The sequence below is a fragment of the Nerophis ophidion genome, linkage group LG06, assembly GCF_033978795.1.
Source record: "Nerophis ophidion isolate RoL-2023_Sa linkage group LG06, RoL_Noph_v1.0, whole genome shotgun sequence".
In the NCBI taxonomy this organism is placed as follows: Eukaryota; Metazoa; Chordata; class Actinopteri; order Syngnathiformes; family Syngnathidae; genus Nerophis; species Nerophis ophidion.
Window position 1 is genome coordinate 49,385,383 of NC_084616.1, and position 16,132 is coordinate 49,401,514.

The 16,132-nt window shown below is 40.6% G+C and overlaps 1 protein-coding gene across 9 annotated transcripts in view; it reads right to left on the bottom strand.

Annotated features, from left to right (window-relative positions):
- prickle3 (prickle homolog 3) overlaps positions 1 to 16,132 on the bottom strand; it is a 53,726-nt gene that overhangs the window by 6,961 nt on the left and 30,633 nt on the right. For 4 of the 9 annotated variants that reach the window (XM_061904088.1, XM_061904086.1, XM_061904090.1 and 1 more), the window contains 9 exons: positions 15,577 to 15,960; positions 11,951 to 12,377; positions 11,676 to 11,777; positions 9,926 to 10,028; positions 2,830 to 2,872; positions 1,460 to 1,643; positions 1,255 to 1,368; positions 371 to 508; positions 53 to 256 (listed from right to left, as the gene is read on the bottom strand). In XM_061904088.1, coding sequence (XP_061760072.1) covers positions 53 to 256; positions 371 to 508; positions 1,255 to 1,368; positions 1,460 to 1,591 — 588 coding nt within the window. In that variant the 5' untranslated portion in view covers positions 1,592 to 1,643; positions 2,830 to 2,872; positions 9,926 to 10,028; ... (1 more) ...; positions 11,951 to 12,377; positions 15,577 to 15,960. The remainder of the gene's footprint in view (positions 1 to 52; positions 257 to 370; positions 509 to 1,254; positions 1,369 to 1,459; positions 1,644 to 2,829; positions 2,873 to 9,925; positions 10,029 to 11,675; positions 11,778 to 11,950; positions 12,378 to 15,576; positions 15,961 to 16,132) is intronic. The other 5 variants (XM_061904089.1, XM_061904087.1, XM_061904094.1 and 2 more) reach the window with 5 other exon arrangements.

Here is a 16,132-nt window from a genome sequence, read left to right on the forward strand (position 1 = left end):
TAAAACAGCTTGCTGCTGTTGTTGTTGAGGATACACAAAGATGACAATTCACCTCATCACAAGCTTGACATCGGGGTTTGAGTCTCTCAGCGTGATGACGGCCACAGTAGATCTGTCCATCCTGGTAGAAGAAGATCAGATCGACCAGCAGCTCACCGCAGGAGGCACACTGGAAACACTGAGGGTGCCAACAATTTCCGTTTCCTGCCCGACTGGCAAACACTGCAATGTCTCCACCGGTTATCTTTCTGTCACACTGGAAACAAAGATTTACTAAGAGAGGGTGGCATGGAGAAGGACGGAAGCTCCAAGTCTCATGTTTTATGTACTGTATGCATAGACATAGAGTAAAATAAAGATGCCACTCTACCTGCTTGCAGACACCTCCAGACATAGTGACGGGGAAGAGTCTGACGGCGCCTCGCCCCACATTATCTTGTTTCCTCTGCTGGCTGAATAAACGTAACTCCTTCTTCTCCTCTTCCTTCAGAGCGTTGCAGTACTGTGGCTGAGGATGTACACAGAAATAAGTAAGTAAGTTATAAGAAATAAATCAGTGAAATGCATTAAAGGGGTCACATCATGTTTTTTTTCTACATTTAAAACAGTTCTTTGTGGTTTACATAACATGTAATGGTGGTGCTTTGATCCAAATGTTGTTTTATAGACCATCTTCAAGCTGAGTTCTAACGTCTTTTCAGAATGCGCTGTTTTGTGAGTGGTCTTATTTACATGCCGAAGCCCTCCTACAGGCCAAGCCCCTTTGACTGCGTCTTCACCCCGTCAGTCATGTTGTAGTTTTTAGGGCTTCTATTGTTAGGATTTTACTGACGTCACGTCAGGCTCACATCCCACCCAATAAGTATGCGTGGTGGTCATGCTCACTCTGTTTTCAATGGGTACTCTGCGCTAATTAGCCTTTCTCGTGGAAAAAAATTCCCTATGCTTGGGTTGTTTTCGGCTGTACAAATCGTTCAAATTGCAAAAAGGATAAACGTTCCTTCATAGTTTTTTTGAGAGGTAATTAAAAAGAGAGGAAGAGTGCAAGATTTTACGAAACAACGAGAAAAGCAGCTCACACTGCAGTCCAAGGGAGCAGAGTCGAAGAATACATGAGTTTGCAGTGATCACTTTTTTAAAGGTTTGCTTCTTCACTGTTTCATGCACTATTCCGCCTTTGATTTGATTCAGACATGACCGTGTCCTTGACTTTGCTAAATGGTTAATTGTATAAGTTATTTACAAATATACTACCTCACTGTCGTGGGCAGGAAGTTGGTGCAGCAACTGTCTGATTCGGTATCTTTCCCCTGCGCTGTTCACATAGGGCACCCTGTCCTCTGGCAAGCAACTGAAATACTGGTAAACCTGCAAAATTGGCAAAAGTGTTCATATGACAAACATAAGTAATATCCTGCAAAAATACTGATTTCAGTAAGTTTTTGAGCAATGAGGCCACCTGCTCAGGTTTGAGTCCGAACGGTACCCAGGCGTACTCCTCAGAGGCGCAGCCCGAGTCGTCATCGGAGATGGAGTGTCTCTGGAAATCAGACACCAACTTTGTCATCATCTTCTCCAGCTGATTTGGCATCGAGCGCACGGCATGATCCTCTCGCACACACTTGCAGTGCACACAGATCTTCCTGTGGACACAATAACACTTTGTCTTAATACAAGAAGTTATTTAAAGTTACTGATACAGTGAGAAGCTTCTTAATTGTTAGACAATCATGTCAAAAGGTCAAATTATTGTCATGAATGAAGCATGAGAAATTATCTAAGCAGATTGGTAAAACTACTAAAATCGAGATTAACAACTGTGAAACAAATGATTAAAAAAGTTGTCAGGACAGTGGTAGAACTTTTTCACAAATCTCAAATCATCTTATAGTGATGAATGCATCTCTGGTAAGAAATACATTTTGTGGCATTTAGGGATGCATGATTTTGTGAAAAAACCTAATTGTGATTTTTCTCTATAAAACGTCAATTGCAATTCAATTTGAGATGTTTATATGTTATACATATACATGTATAAAACTGCGAAACAAAAATATAGTGAGGGAAGACATGTTACGTTTAGACTGTCAACATATTGTCTCAGGGTGCCACACATTAAAACAATATGCAATTTTTTAATATTTATTATAAAATTTGGCCTTATGCAGACGGACTCAAAGCGTTTGTCTACATCATCCTCTTAAACTGAAGAAATAACCAATAAAAAATATTTAGTAAAGAAATGAGGTTTGGATTTGCTACAACAGGAGTAGTACAAGTGACAGCACGCTGCAAAGTCTGTTTAAAAAAGTCAGTAGCAATTTATTGCAGCATCTGAAAAAGAGGCATCCAGCCAAGTGGGGGGGAAAGCAACAAAAAGACGAAGAAGACCAAAACAACAAACAAAAAAATTCCTGCTAAAAAGCTGGGAAGCGCTTGTGAAGCATAAAGTGACGTAGGGCGGTATAGCTCGGTTAATAGAGCGGCCGTGCCAGCAACTTGACGGTTGCAGGTTCGATCCACGCTTCCGCCATCCTAGTCACTGCCGTTGTGTCCTTGGGCAAGACACTTTACTCACCTGCTCCTAGTGCCACCCACACTGGTTTAAATGTAAAAATTAGATATTGGGTTTAACAATGTAAAGCGCTTTGAGTCATTAGAGAAAAAGCGCTATATAAATGTAATTCACTTCACTTCACTTCACGTAAAGCTCTTAGCGTAACAATAAACATAACAGTCGCCAGTGGTGAACAATAATCCAGAGCAGAAAGCAGGGGGACACTGGCATTTTAAGCGTTTTGATTAGCGATCAGAAGCAGGTGAACTCACTAATGAGAGGCACTTGATGATATTAATCAGCGCTCCAAGCAACCTGAAAGTAAACAAAATAAACAAATAGAGTAAAGGAGTGCTAGGAACGGAACTAAACACTAAACATAGGGAAACCACAAACAAAGGCAAAACAAGACCAGGTCATGACAGTAAGTAGAAATACATTTGACATTATGTCAATTTAGTTCCGTTTAAAATCTCATTTGACAACGTATGGACTTTGGACAATTTACTCTGCTAATTTTCATCAGCCTGTCAATGAGCTGGTCCATTGTATGTTAGCATAAAGCTAGCAGCATTAATGGCAAACTTCATCCTGTATTAATTGCTCCTTTCAGTTTCTAACAAACGTTATTGTTAACATGTTTCCTACATGAATGTGCACTTCATATGTATATTAATGTACTTTCCTTTCCTTGCAGATCATTATCAAAGATAAAGGCTGTCCAACGGAATATTAGAGTGTTTGACCTTGTTTTTAGGCCAATCAGTGTTAAAGGGGAACATTATCACCAGACCTATGTAAGCGTCAATATATACCTTGATGTTGCAGAAAAAAGACGATATGTTTTTTTAACCGATTTCCGAACTCTAAAATGGTGAATTTGGCAATTTAAACGCCTTTCAATTGATAGCCTGTCGAGCGATGACCTTTCACCCGTGACGTCACAACATGAAGCAATCCGCCATTTTCTCAATCTTATTACACGCACCAAGTCAAATCAGCTCGGTTATTTTTCCGATATCCACACAGGACATCCTGCGACACTCAAAGCAGATGCATTTCCAACGATAAAGTCAACGAAATTTGCAATTTTGGAAAATAGACCACCACTGAATCTGCCCGAGTGCGAGCTATTCAGGGACGACGGCAGTCTCTTCCCGCAGACGAGCGAGGTAAAGACCCTGGATATGATTTATGCCACTTTTTTCTGTCTCATTTTGTCCACCAAACTTATAAGGTTGTGCATGAATGCACAAAGGTGAGTTTTGCTGATGTTATTGACTTATGTGGAGTGTGCTAATCAGCCATATTTGGTCACGGCATAACTGCAAGCTAATCGATGCTAACATGCTATTTAGGCTAGCTGTATGTACATATTGCATCATTATGCCTAATTTGTAGCTATATTTGCATCCAGCCTTTCCCTCCACCCACATTTAATGCCAAACAAACATATACCAATCGTTGGTTAGAAGGCGATCGCCGAATTCGTCCTCGCTTCCTCCCGTGCCGCTGTCTGTCATGATATGGCTCAATAGCTTCAGTTTCTGCTTCCATTTTAGTTTTGGCTACCTGCCTCCACACTCCAACCATCCGTTTAAATACATGCGTAATCTGTTGAATCGCTTACGGCGCTGAAATCCGAGTCTGAATCCGAGCTAATATAGTGGTTGGAGTGTCCGCCCTGAGATCGGTAGGTTGTGAGTTCAAACCCCGGCCGAGTCATACCAAAGACTATAAAAATGGGACGCATAGCCTCCCTGCTTGGCACTCAGCATCAAGGGTTGGAATTGGGGGTTAAATCACCATAAATGATTCCCGGGCGGGGCACCGCTGCTGCCCACTGCTCCCCTCACCAACAGGGTGATCAAGGGGATAGGTCAAATGCAGAGGACAAATTTCACCACACCTAGTGTGTGTGTGTGTGACAATCATTGGTACTTTAACTTTTAACTTGACTATACCTTTCTGTGCTATCCGCCATGTTTGTTTCTGTGTGATCAAGCTGTGACGTCACAGGATAACGGACGGGTGGATATAACGACGGTTAAAATCAGCCGTTTTTCGGGATATTGTGTGATGGGTAAAATTTTGAGAAAAACTTCGAAAAATAAAATACGCCACTGGGCACTGATTTTTATTGGTTTTAACCCTTCAGAAATTGTGATAATGTTCCCCTTTAAACAAAAGTAGTTAAAACAAGAACAACTTTCACATTTTTGGCAGGGACAAACACCTGCCAGGTCATGTTGTATGTTTGCCTTACCCCATATTTTTCAGCAGTTTATTGGGCAATTGCAAGAATAAAGATCCATCCATCCATCCATTTTCTACCGCTTATTCCCTTTCAGGGTCGCGGGGGGCGCTGGCGCCTATCTCAGCTACAATCGGGCGGAAGGCGGGGTACACCCTGGACAAGTCGCCACCTCATCGCAGGGCCAACACAGATAGACAGACAACATTCACACTCACATTCACACACTAGGGTCAATTTAGTGTTGCCAATCAACCTATCCCCAGGTGCATGTCTTGTCACAGTTAAATTAAAAAAACATTACACAGGTTGTAGAAAGGTATGGTGTAAAATAAATAATTCTGAAATCATTATTTTGACAACAGGCACGCGGCATCCAATCCTGTTAATGAAGGAGTGCAGAATCATGCCGGGTTTCTGTCAAGATGTTCTTTTCTGGGGGCATTCCCAAATTGCAAATAATACCACACTCCACCCTCTCCAGAATGATCATGAATAATATTTTGAAAATGTACATTGCTTAAATAAACATTTTGAAGTCATCATCGCAATTTTTCTTTTCCAGACAGGGCCGAAAATAAACTTTGTGAACGTTGTATAAATTTACTTGGTCCCAACATAAGGTACACCTGCACACTTTCCGAGTGATTTCGAGCTGCATAAAAAGCAGCTGCTTTTAGCAGTATTCGTCATTGCAGGCCGTGCATCTGTGTCTTTATGCGCTTGCCACAATTAGATGGAAATAATAAAACATCCTAATTTTTTTTTGTGTTTCCTCACAAACTTTTTTTGTTTACTTCCAGCCTGAGGAATTCCTCCCCCTCAGACTAAGATCTTTACGAATACGTACATCCACTTTGCTGTGATGACACAACGTGGCCAGACTGCAAAACCCCGCGAACAGAGGTATTCAACATGCGCGTACAAGCTCATAACAAAATGCAAGAATATTAAAATTAGATTATTTGGCATTGTTTAACACAAGTGTCCAACATTCTATAAGTCTGAAAAGACAAAATTCAGCATAAGTCCCCTTTAAGAAAATTTGAAAAACAATTGGAATCATTAAGATTTCTTTTTAACATTGATCAATTTGGGACGGCGTGGCACGGTTGGGAGAGTGGCCGTGCCAGCAACCTGAGAGTTCCTGGTTCAATCCCTACCTTCTACCAACCTAGTCACGTCCGTTCCCATAGCAAAAATTTGCTTGCTCATCTGTTGCTTAATCTCGTATCTTGAGAACATTTTGAGCTTCTCATATCTGTCTAATTCTGTGATCAATTGTTTCTCTTTTATTGCTCCTAAGGTACCCTTAGGAGCAATAAATAAGCTAAAAAGAGACAAGACATCACTGAGACAAAGGAGGTTGAGTTGAGAAAACCATTTGAGCAATATTTGAGAAACTGAGACCTCATGTATGTATGCCATTGATCTCAATTATGTCTCATTTATTTTGAAGGATAACAAAAAGAGAAATAAATGAGATGTATGAGCAATAAAAGAGATCTTATGTATGTCTTTTTCATGTCTTGATTATTTCTCTTAAATTTCTTATCATATCTCAAATTTGAGAATCATGAGAACAAATTGAAAGTGCAATTTAAATATTCATTTGACTTAATTAGAAATAACACTAAACAAATACTCAAATATTGAAAGGTGTATCAATTTATTTGGCTACACAAAAATACAAAATATAATATAAAAATAGATTAAATACAAAAATGTAAATGTAATTAATTAGTACATACATAATGTACATATTGACATTCACAATACTTAAAACAACATAGAAAACAATATACAAAAAATAAAACAAATACAAAAATAAATGAATTTGACCTTAAGTACTCACTTTGTTATAGTGAAAAAGTCAGGTGTAGTTTTTTTTTAACTCCTTGTTGGGCAAACCATGTACCTTACTTAAAAAAAACACTTGACTGGATGTAGTCGGACTCATTTCGACGCACAGCAAGGGCTCTGGAACCACTTCTCTTGAAAGGGGATGGACTCTCTTTCACTCTGGCGTGGCCTGCAGTGAGAGGCGACTGGCTGGGGTGGCAATTCTGGTTGCCCCCCGGCTTAAAGCCTGCACGTTGGAGTTCAACCCAGTGGACGAAAGGGTAGCCTCCCTCCGCCTTCGGGTGGGGGGACGGGTCCTGACTGTTGTTTGCGCTTACGCACCAAACAACAGTTCAGAGTACCCACCCTTTTTGGGTACACTCGAGGGAGTACTGGAGAGTGCTCCCCCGGGTGATTCCCTTGTTCTGCTGGGGGACTTACACGCTCATGTTGGTAACGACAGTGAAACCTGGAGAGGCGTGATTGGGAAGAATGGTCGCCCGGATCTGAACCCGAGTGGTGTTTTGTTATTGGACTTCTGTGCTCGTCACAGTTTGTCCATAACAAACACCATGTTCAAACATAAGGGTGTCCATATGTGCACTTGGCACCAGGACACCCTAGGCCGCAGTTCCATGATCGACTTTGTAGTTGTGTCATCGGATTTGCGGCCTCATGTTTTGGACACTCGGGTAAAGAGAGGGGCGGAGCTTTCTACCGATCACCACCTGGTGGTGAGTTGGCTGCGATGGTGGGGGAGGATGCCGGACAGACCTGGCAGGCCCAAACGCATTGTGAGGGTTTGCTGGGAACGTCTGGCAGAGTCTCCTGTCAGAGAAAGTTTCAATTCCCACCTCCGGAGGAACTTTGAACATGTCACGAGGGAGGTGCTGGACATTGAGTCCGAGTGGACCATGTTCCGCACCTCTATTGTCGAGGCGGCTGATCGGAGCTGTGGCCGCAAGGTAGTTGGTGCTTGTCGTGGCGGTAATCCTAGAACCCGCTGGTGGACACCAGCGGTGAGGGATGTCGTCAAGCTGAAGAAGGAGTCCTACCGGGTTCTTTTGGCTCATAGGACTCCAGAGGCAGTGGACAGGTACCGACAGGCCAAGCGGTGTGCAGCTTCGGCGGTCACAGAGGCAAAAACTCGGACATGGGAAGAGTTTGGGGAAGCCATGGAAAATGACTTCCGGATGGCTTCGAAGCGATTCTGGACCACCATCCGCCGCCTCAGGAAGGGGAAGCAGTGCACTGTCAACACCGTGTATGGTGCGGATGGTGTTCTGCTGACCTCAACTGCGGATGTTGTGGATAGGTGGAAGGAATACTTTGAAGACCTCCTCAATCCCACCAACACGTCTTCCTATGAGGAAGCAGTGCCTGGGGAATCTGTGGTGGACTCTCCTATTTCTGGGGCTGAGGTTGCTGAGGTAGTTAAAAAGCTCCTCGGTGGCAAGGCCCCAGGGGTGGAAGAGATCCGCCCGGAGTTCCTTAAGGCTCTGGATGCTGTGGGGCTGTCTTGGTTGGCAAGACTCTGCAGCATCGCGTGGACATCGGGGGCGGTACCTCTGGATTGGCAGACCGGAGGGTGTGTTCCAACTATCGTGGGATCACACTCCTCAGCCTTCCCGGTAAGGTTTATTCAGGTGTACTGGAGAGGAGACTACGCCGGATAGTCGAACCTCGGATTCAGGAGGAACAGTGTGGTTTTCGTCCTGGTCGTGGAACTGTGGACCAGCTCTATACTCTCGGCAGGGTTCTTGAGGGTGCATGGGAGTTTGCCCAACCAGTCTACATGTGCTTTGTGGACTTGGAGAAGGCATTCGACCGTGTCCCTCGGGAAGTCCTGTGGGGAGTGCTCAGAGAGTATGGGGTATCGGACTGTCTTATTATGGCAGTTTGATCCCTGTACGATCAGTGTCAGAGCTTGGTCCGCATTGCTGGCAGTAAGTCGGACACGTTTCCAGTGAGGGTTGGACTCCGCCAAGGTTGCCCTTTGTCACCGATTCTGTTCATAACTTTCATGGACAGAATTTCTAGGCGCAGTCAAGGCATTGAGGGGTTCCGGTTTGGTGGCCGCGGGATTAGGTCTCTGCTTTTTGCAGATGATGTGGTCCTGTTGGCTTCATCTGGCCGGGATCTTCAGCTCTCACTGGATCGGTTCGCAGCCGAGTGTGAAGCGGCCGGAATGAGAATCAGCACCTCCAAATCCGAGTCCATGGTTCTCTCCCGGAAAAGGGTGGAGTGCCATCTCTGGGTTGGGGAGGAGACCCTGCCCCAAGTGGAGGAGTTCAAGTATCTAGGAGTCTTGTTCACGAGTGGGGGAAGAGTGGATCGTGAGATCGACAGGCGGATCGGTGCGGCGTCTTCAGTAATGCGGACGTTGTACCGATCTGTTGTGGTGAAGAAGGAGCTGAGCCGGAAGGCAAAGCTTTCAATTTACCGGTCGATCTACGTTCCCATCCTCACCTATGGTCATGAGCTTTGGGTCATGACCGAAAGGATAAGATCACGGGTACAAGCGGCCGAAATGAGTTTCCTTCGCCGTGTGGCGGGGCTCTCCCTTAGAGATAGGGTGAGAAGCTCTGTCATCCGGGAGGAACTCAAAGTAAATCCGCTGCTCCTCCACATCGAGAGGAGCCAAATGAGGTGGTTCGAGCATCTGGTCAGGATGCCACCCGAACGCCTCCCGAGGGAGGTGTTTAGGGCACGTCCAACCGGTAGGAGGCCACGGGGAAGACCCAGGACACGTTGGGAAGACTATGTCTCCCGGCTGGCCTGGGAACGCCTCGGGATCCCCCGGGAAGAGCTAGACGAAGTGGCTGGGGAGAGGGAAGTCTGGGCTTCCCTGCTTAGGCTGCTGCCCCCGCGACCCGACCTCGGATAAGCGGAAGAAGATGGATGGATGGATGGACATAAATGATCATTGAAACATGTTGAAATTGGTTACAAAAGCTACTAATATACCTGATTATTTAAGCAGTAACATACTGCGTCATTTCCAGTTGCATTATTTTTTTTATTTGGAAACAACTTTGCACTGTGAACCTCACTAACAAGCCGCTAGCTTGTTAGTGAGGTTGCATCAGTGCCAAATTTGCTTGACACAGCACAGCTCAATATGCATTATCACAGTATAACGTGGTACTAAAAGCTACATCATAGGGCAATTTTTTGCAATATCTACTGCGCAAACCTAGACCAAAATATTTAACATGTTTACCAAGGAAACATCCTACCATAGAATGAATTTGACAGGTACAAGGACCTACTTAAAACCGTCTCTGGCCCAACATTTGTTTATCAAAGCTTTGTTGAGCTTGGCCTCATCAATATTGTCCCAATCAGGAAGGGTACGACATCGCAGGACATACGCTGCAAGGCAAGAACATAATAATCAGCCATTCGTAATTTTGCCACATCAGTTTCTACAGGTATCAAATCTATGCAATGCAATAACAATAATGCAAATCAAATGTAATGCCATTTTGTTGGTACTTAAAAAAATGTAATGCCCATGTGCGACTGCATGTATATATTTTTTTAATATATAATCAAAAGCTTACAATTATCTGTATACACACAGTTGCAAGCATTAGACAAGTAAATTAGTTGAAAATTTTACATTAACTGTTACTATCTCGTGTATTAGAATTGGATTACAAAGCTGTTTAATCGGAGAATGTATTTTTATTTATTTATTTTTGTGGAGTAGCATCTGGTGTTTTGACTGTGTGCATGGCCGTAAACAATCGCTAATTAAAAGGTTTCGACTATTAAAAATATTAAAGGAGAACTGCACTTAAACCCTCTAAAAAAAACATCCCATTCTGCATCAGATGATCAATATAATATACCCATTAGCCATTTATTTAGTTGTGTCTGTTTGAAACATGCTGTAAGTATATATATATATATATATTCTCTGAAATTATGACTTATAATAGCCACAAACTGGAGGATACCATTTTTAATCAGGATACAATTTGTTTTAAAATAGTTAAAAGGTTTTATGGAATAATAAATGAACATCATAGTAGGATTGCAAATTATGCATGTTTGGAAATGGATGATCGATTTAAACATTTTAGAAAAATACAGAACAATATTGGTAAAAATGCCAATGCATTTCGAAAAAGCTATGGCAATTAAACATATTGAATTTATTGTATTTTAAACCCTCTCTGTTCTTTAAAATGTTTACAGTAAATAGCAAGTATGTATCAAGTGTCCGGCAGCTGAAGAAACTTGTATTCATTTATTGTGGGAATGTCAGAGGATAAAAGAGTTGTGGTCTGCTGTGAAAATTGCCTCTTTTGTCCCTCCTAGGCTAGCGTAGATCACTTGAAGCACTTGCGTCACAACAGTTGCTAATGTTAGGCAAGTTAGCTCATAGGTGTTGAAGTGGAGATGATTGAAATAAACGACTCCGTGTCGGGTCAGCTTCTCCATTATCCTGACATGGTGTCACAGTTAAGGACAACACGCCTACAGTGACCAAAGAATGGAAAATTTTATGCCCTTAGAGCAGTTTCATTTTGCTTTATTAAAGCAGTGTTTTTGTCATGTTCCCACCTTACAATACCTCTTGTATGCAGTTTGACAGCCGCAGTTAAAAAAAGAAACACACAGACAGACTAACAATTTCGATGACTGTAACCTTCTTAAGTTAATTTTCATTTACCATTTGTCATATTGACTGTCCGCCATGTCATACAATTGTATTACATTTTTTAAATGCCTTTGGGCAATGCATTTAAAGCTTTTTTTATTACCGTTTAAAGCCTTCATTTACGCAAAATCATTAATACACACAACCACACTTCAAGTTGATGGACATAACACTATATTGCTCATCATAACGCTAGTTTTTAGTCTATCACAAATGTAATTATGTAACATTCAGTTATGCTTCCAGTGTGCTGTAATCGATAAGAGATCAACATTTCTCATATTGAACTTCTATTTAATTATTGTTACCCAAATTTGGCCTGAAAACACCCTCTGTTTGGGAAAACTTACTTCGGATTCTTTCAACTTTTTTCCGGTCAAGGATGCGCTTTCGTGTTCCTGCAGGTTTGTTTCCAGGGCGACCAAAAGGGACAGCATTTTGACACTCCTCTACTGTAAAAAAATCAATCAATCAATCAATGTTTATTTATATAGCCCCAAATCAAAAATGTCTCAAAGGACTGCACAAATCATTACGACTACAACATCCTCGGAAGAACCCACAAAAGGGCAAGGAAAACTCACACCCAGTGGGCAGGGAGAATTCACATCCATTAGGTACTTACCTATTTTCAAGAGGACTTCTTCAATTAGTTATTTTTCTCGTCACATTTTTTCGAACTCCTCCCTACATCCATCACATGGCGTCCATGATTTTTCTGGCTGTGGTTGATAACAGATAGTGTCCTCAACAGATGGGTTGCCTGCGTCTCTCCTGTCTGGTGCCAGGAAAGCTGCGTTTTTATTCTCAGGTGGATTCACCCGGCTAGGTGGCAAGCGATTGTGTACGCCGGGTGAAGGACCAGAGGTGTGGACATTTGGTGATGGGCCAGCGGTGTTGAAGTCGTGTTGATCACTCCATAGAGTGATCAACCTTTGGTGGTGAGGCCATTGGTTGATGGGCAGGATGCATGGTCTTCGTAGGGAAATGGACCTTTGATGTTGAGACCATATGGCAGGGGTGTCCAAACTTTTTCCACTGAGGGCCGCACACTGAAAAATCAAAGCAAGCGGGGGCCATTTTCATATTTTTTATTTTAAAAACCAAGACAATATATGTATAAAAAATATACATTTAGGGCTCCACTCAGTTATGATCCCGGGGACCCCATAGGGTTTTGCTCAAAAAAATATATTAAAAATGTGTCATTATTCAGTTTTATTATTATTTTCATTATTATTCATGTTTTAAATCTCTAGATCAACATTAGGAAAAAAAAAAAGGAAAAAACACAAAATATGCAATATTTTCATCCAATAACTTTTTTTAGGTGGAATCTTTAAGATTATATAACAATTGGAGCCTTAATTTGGGATTTTGATTCATTATTATTTTTTGAGCAATGACACTTAAAAACAAATCACACTAAAATAATTGGGGATCCAAAAGTGTCCTTCTCATAAAGTGTTAAAAAATAAATAATACATTTACTGTTTACTTTTAGCAGAATAATCGAGATTAACTTCAGTTATATCCGTCAATTTTAAATTTTATTGCGGTTTATGTTTTTTGTTTGTTTGTTTTAGGCCCTTCTTTTAAAAAAACAGCTCAGTTTTTTTTATAGCAAAACACAAAATATGCAACATTTTCCCCAAAAAATATCTTAAAAGTGGAATATTTAATGTGACGTAATTGAAGCCTTGAATAGGTCAATAATTCAAAATGACATTGATTTTGATTCATTATTTTTTAAAGAAAGAAACAGTCTGCATGGCAGCTTTGTGTTATTAAAGCATTGCAACATTTTCTTGTTACAATTCACCTGTTTTTGCTTTTATACCTTTTTTTTTTTTTTCCAATCGTATTTTTAAAATGTGCCGTTAAAGAATGACCTGCGCCCCCCGGCCGCACTTTGGACACCGCTGCCATATGGTGATAAGCTAGATATATGGCCTCCGTAAGGAAATTGACAATTGATGTGGAGGCCATACGGTGATGGGATGGCTGTATTGCTGCTGTAGGGTGATGGACCAATAGTTCCCTCTCTGGTAAACCTATCATGAAATTTCATTGAACCATAGATTACAATTTTTAAAAACCCAATTTGTCCATGTATGTAGATACATCAAAAGAGATGAGAAATACTGAACTACAAAAAAATTACTGAAATGACCTACAGTATATTTTAACCTGCAGCGGCCAAAGTGGACCTTAGTCTCTGTGCAGTGAGGAGAACAAGTATTTAATTGACTGGCGGTTCTGTAAAATCTAAAACAAAACAAAAAATTACATTGCATTATTTTCAGGTAACTTGCATTTTTTTTTCTCCATGGAATTGATCACCTAGTAACCTCTACTTCTCTGAAGTATAAAATATGGATTTCATGCAAAAAGATGCAAATTAATTACTTTTAAAAAATTCATACAATGTGATTTTATGGATTTGGGTTTTGGATTCTATCACTTACAATTGAAGTGTGCCTATAACATTCCAGACCCCGAACTACAAAATCAGCATTGTATAAATGATTTGTTCTCCTCACTCTATGATGGACGGTACCAATAATGAAAATAAATGTACCATGACCAAAATTGACTATATCTATAATCGTTCTGTACAGTACTCCTTAACAAAAACATTTCACATCAAAGACAAAGGAACTGGTCCAGTACTGAAGATTAAATCATCTTGACTGCAAGGAAATATACAACTCACTTAGTCAACAATAACAAATAACAGATTTTTTAATATAAGTTATACATAACATTGACTATCACAAAAAAGTTATTACTTTATATATTTCAATATTATTTATGAAAATGTACAATTAAGTATAAACTGTCAAACCAGTACTTATATTTGGTTTAAATATGTTTTTTTTTAAACTATTGCTTTTTTTTTATTTCCTCCCTACCTCCTTTCTCCACAAAGGAAGCACAGGCATGTGAGCACCCTTTGACAAAAGAGGAGGAAAATTCACAAAAAAGAGGAACATTTCTATCCGCATGTAGAGCTCTGACAAAAGCCCCAAAAATATTTTTTAAGAATCAATACTACATAGCACTGGGCCAATAAAGCAATAACTATACATCGCGATAGACACATAATCATATCAACATTAAATGCTTTCGATAAAATATTCGAGCCAGCATGATTTGCTGCATAAGGTCACTCGCGCTTTGGGAACCCAGTAAACAGAAAACAGGAAGTGTCACTGAGCAATGGAAGTGACATGCTACAACAGACAATCAGTTAACAGTATTTACTGAGCAATGGAAGGGACATGCCAACAGCTAATCATGTAACAGTATCAACAACAAGTAAGCTAGCTCGATGATGATAATTATGCTAACTAGCAAGCTTGTTTTGGTTTCCCTGTCCTGAAATTCAGTGCGGTTTAGGCAAGAGCAACAGCAAGTACCTGCGGCCAAGGAGAGCGTTCCAAAAATTTTGTTTGATCCTATTTTTTTGATATTGTTTACTTAATTCATCCATGGAATTTTTGTTAGTGTTGAAAGCTCCGGTCGGACAGGTTTTTACTGGACACATTTCCGATGAGTGTTGCTCTGAGAACCTACAAGTGTTTAGTTAATATTTGATTGCTGATAAGAAATTAGCTCCGTTTTTTGACACTCATCCTTGAACTCCCATCCTTACACTAGTTTTATTTATATTTTTCATATTCTTATTTATGTTTAATTGAAAAAAAAAACGGAATTTATATTTTGACGTGAAACTGAATGTTTAAAAACTGTTAAGAAAGTATATGTTGTGTAAATTTTTCTCAATGAAACTTGTTTATAAGATTTCAGTGTGTGTTCAAGTACTTCTTGAGCACATTCATCAATACTGTGATAACAATTGTAACCATGACATGAAATGTTCATTTTGTTACTCCCTAGTTTTGACACATTAGACTGTAGAGTGGATATTTACACCCTATGAACGTTTTGACCATAACTAAAAAGTAATAAAATGATGGCAAAAAATAGTTTTCAGGGTCCACAAGTTCAGAACTTTTAATCCTGAAATCAGAGTGGATACAGATGTTGGGTTTTGGGCAATTTAATACATCAAATATTTGTATTTGTCATTAACATACTATTTACTGAAGCAATGATTTGATGGCAAATAAAATAATGTTTAAATTAATGCTGTTTTTTTGGTTTGGAAATTCACTAAATTTGCTAAAGATTAAACACTTTGAACTTGTAGACCCATAGGCATGAGGTAATAAATGTCAAGCTTACCCATAGGCAGTGTTGCCGCCTGTTAGAAGTCCCCCGTCACTTGATAGATTCAGCGCTGTAATATTATCATGTTCAGACAGTGGGTTCTGATCTACTGTAATGGTGTCAAGACCCTGATGTTGAGTGTGATGGCTCACTGGCTTCCAACATATTTAAAAATGACCCGTGGAGTTTGGCAGCCTTTTGGTGACTGAGTCTGATCTTTTCCTAAAATATATTCAACAGTTGCCCTATAAAATTTACCATCTGACCACTTTGCTAAAACAGAATCTCCTGTTTTAAGAGCTAAGATCTGCACAGGAGCTTCATCTCTTGACAAAATGTCTGCTCCTGTAAAGATTTTGCCGGTATAACCGTCCTCCCATCTGACGAATGCCAAACAATCTGAAAGACAAAGTGCAAAAGAGAAAGTGTTTAAAATTGTTTATTTGAGAATAAAAAATTGGACTGGTATTTGTCATCTCATTTGGACAACAATGTTGGGATTTTTCCCTATTTGCATTTTAAAGCAGATGCATTAGGATGAGCTTGCCCATCGCTGTCTTAGAGGTGTGTG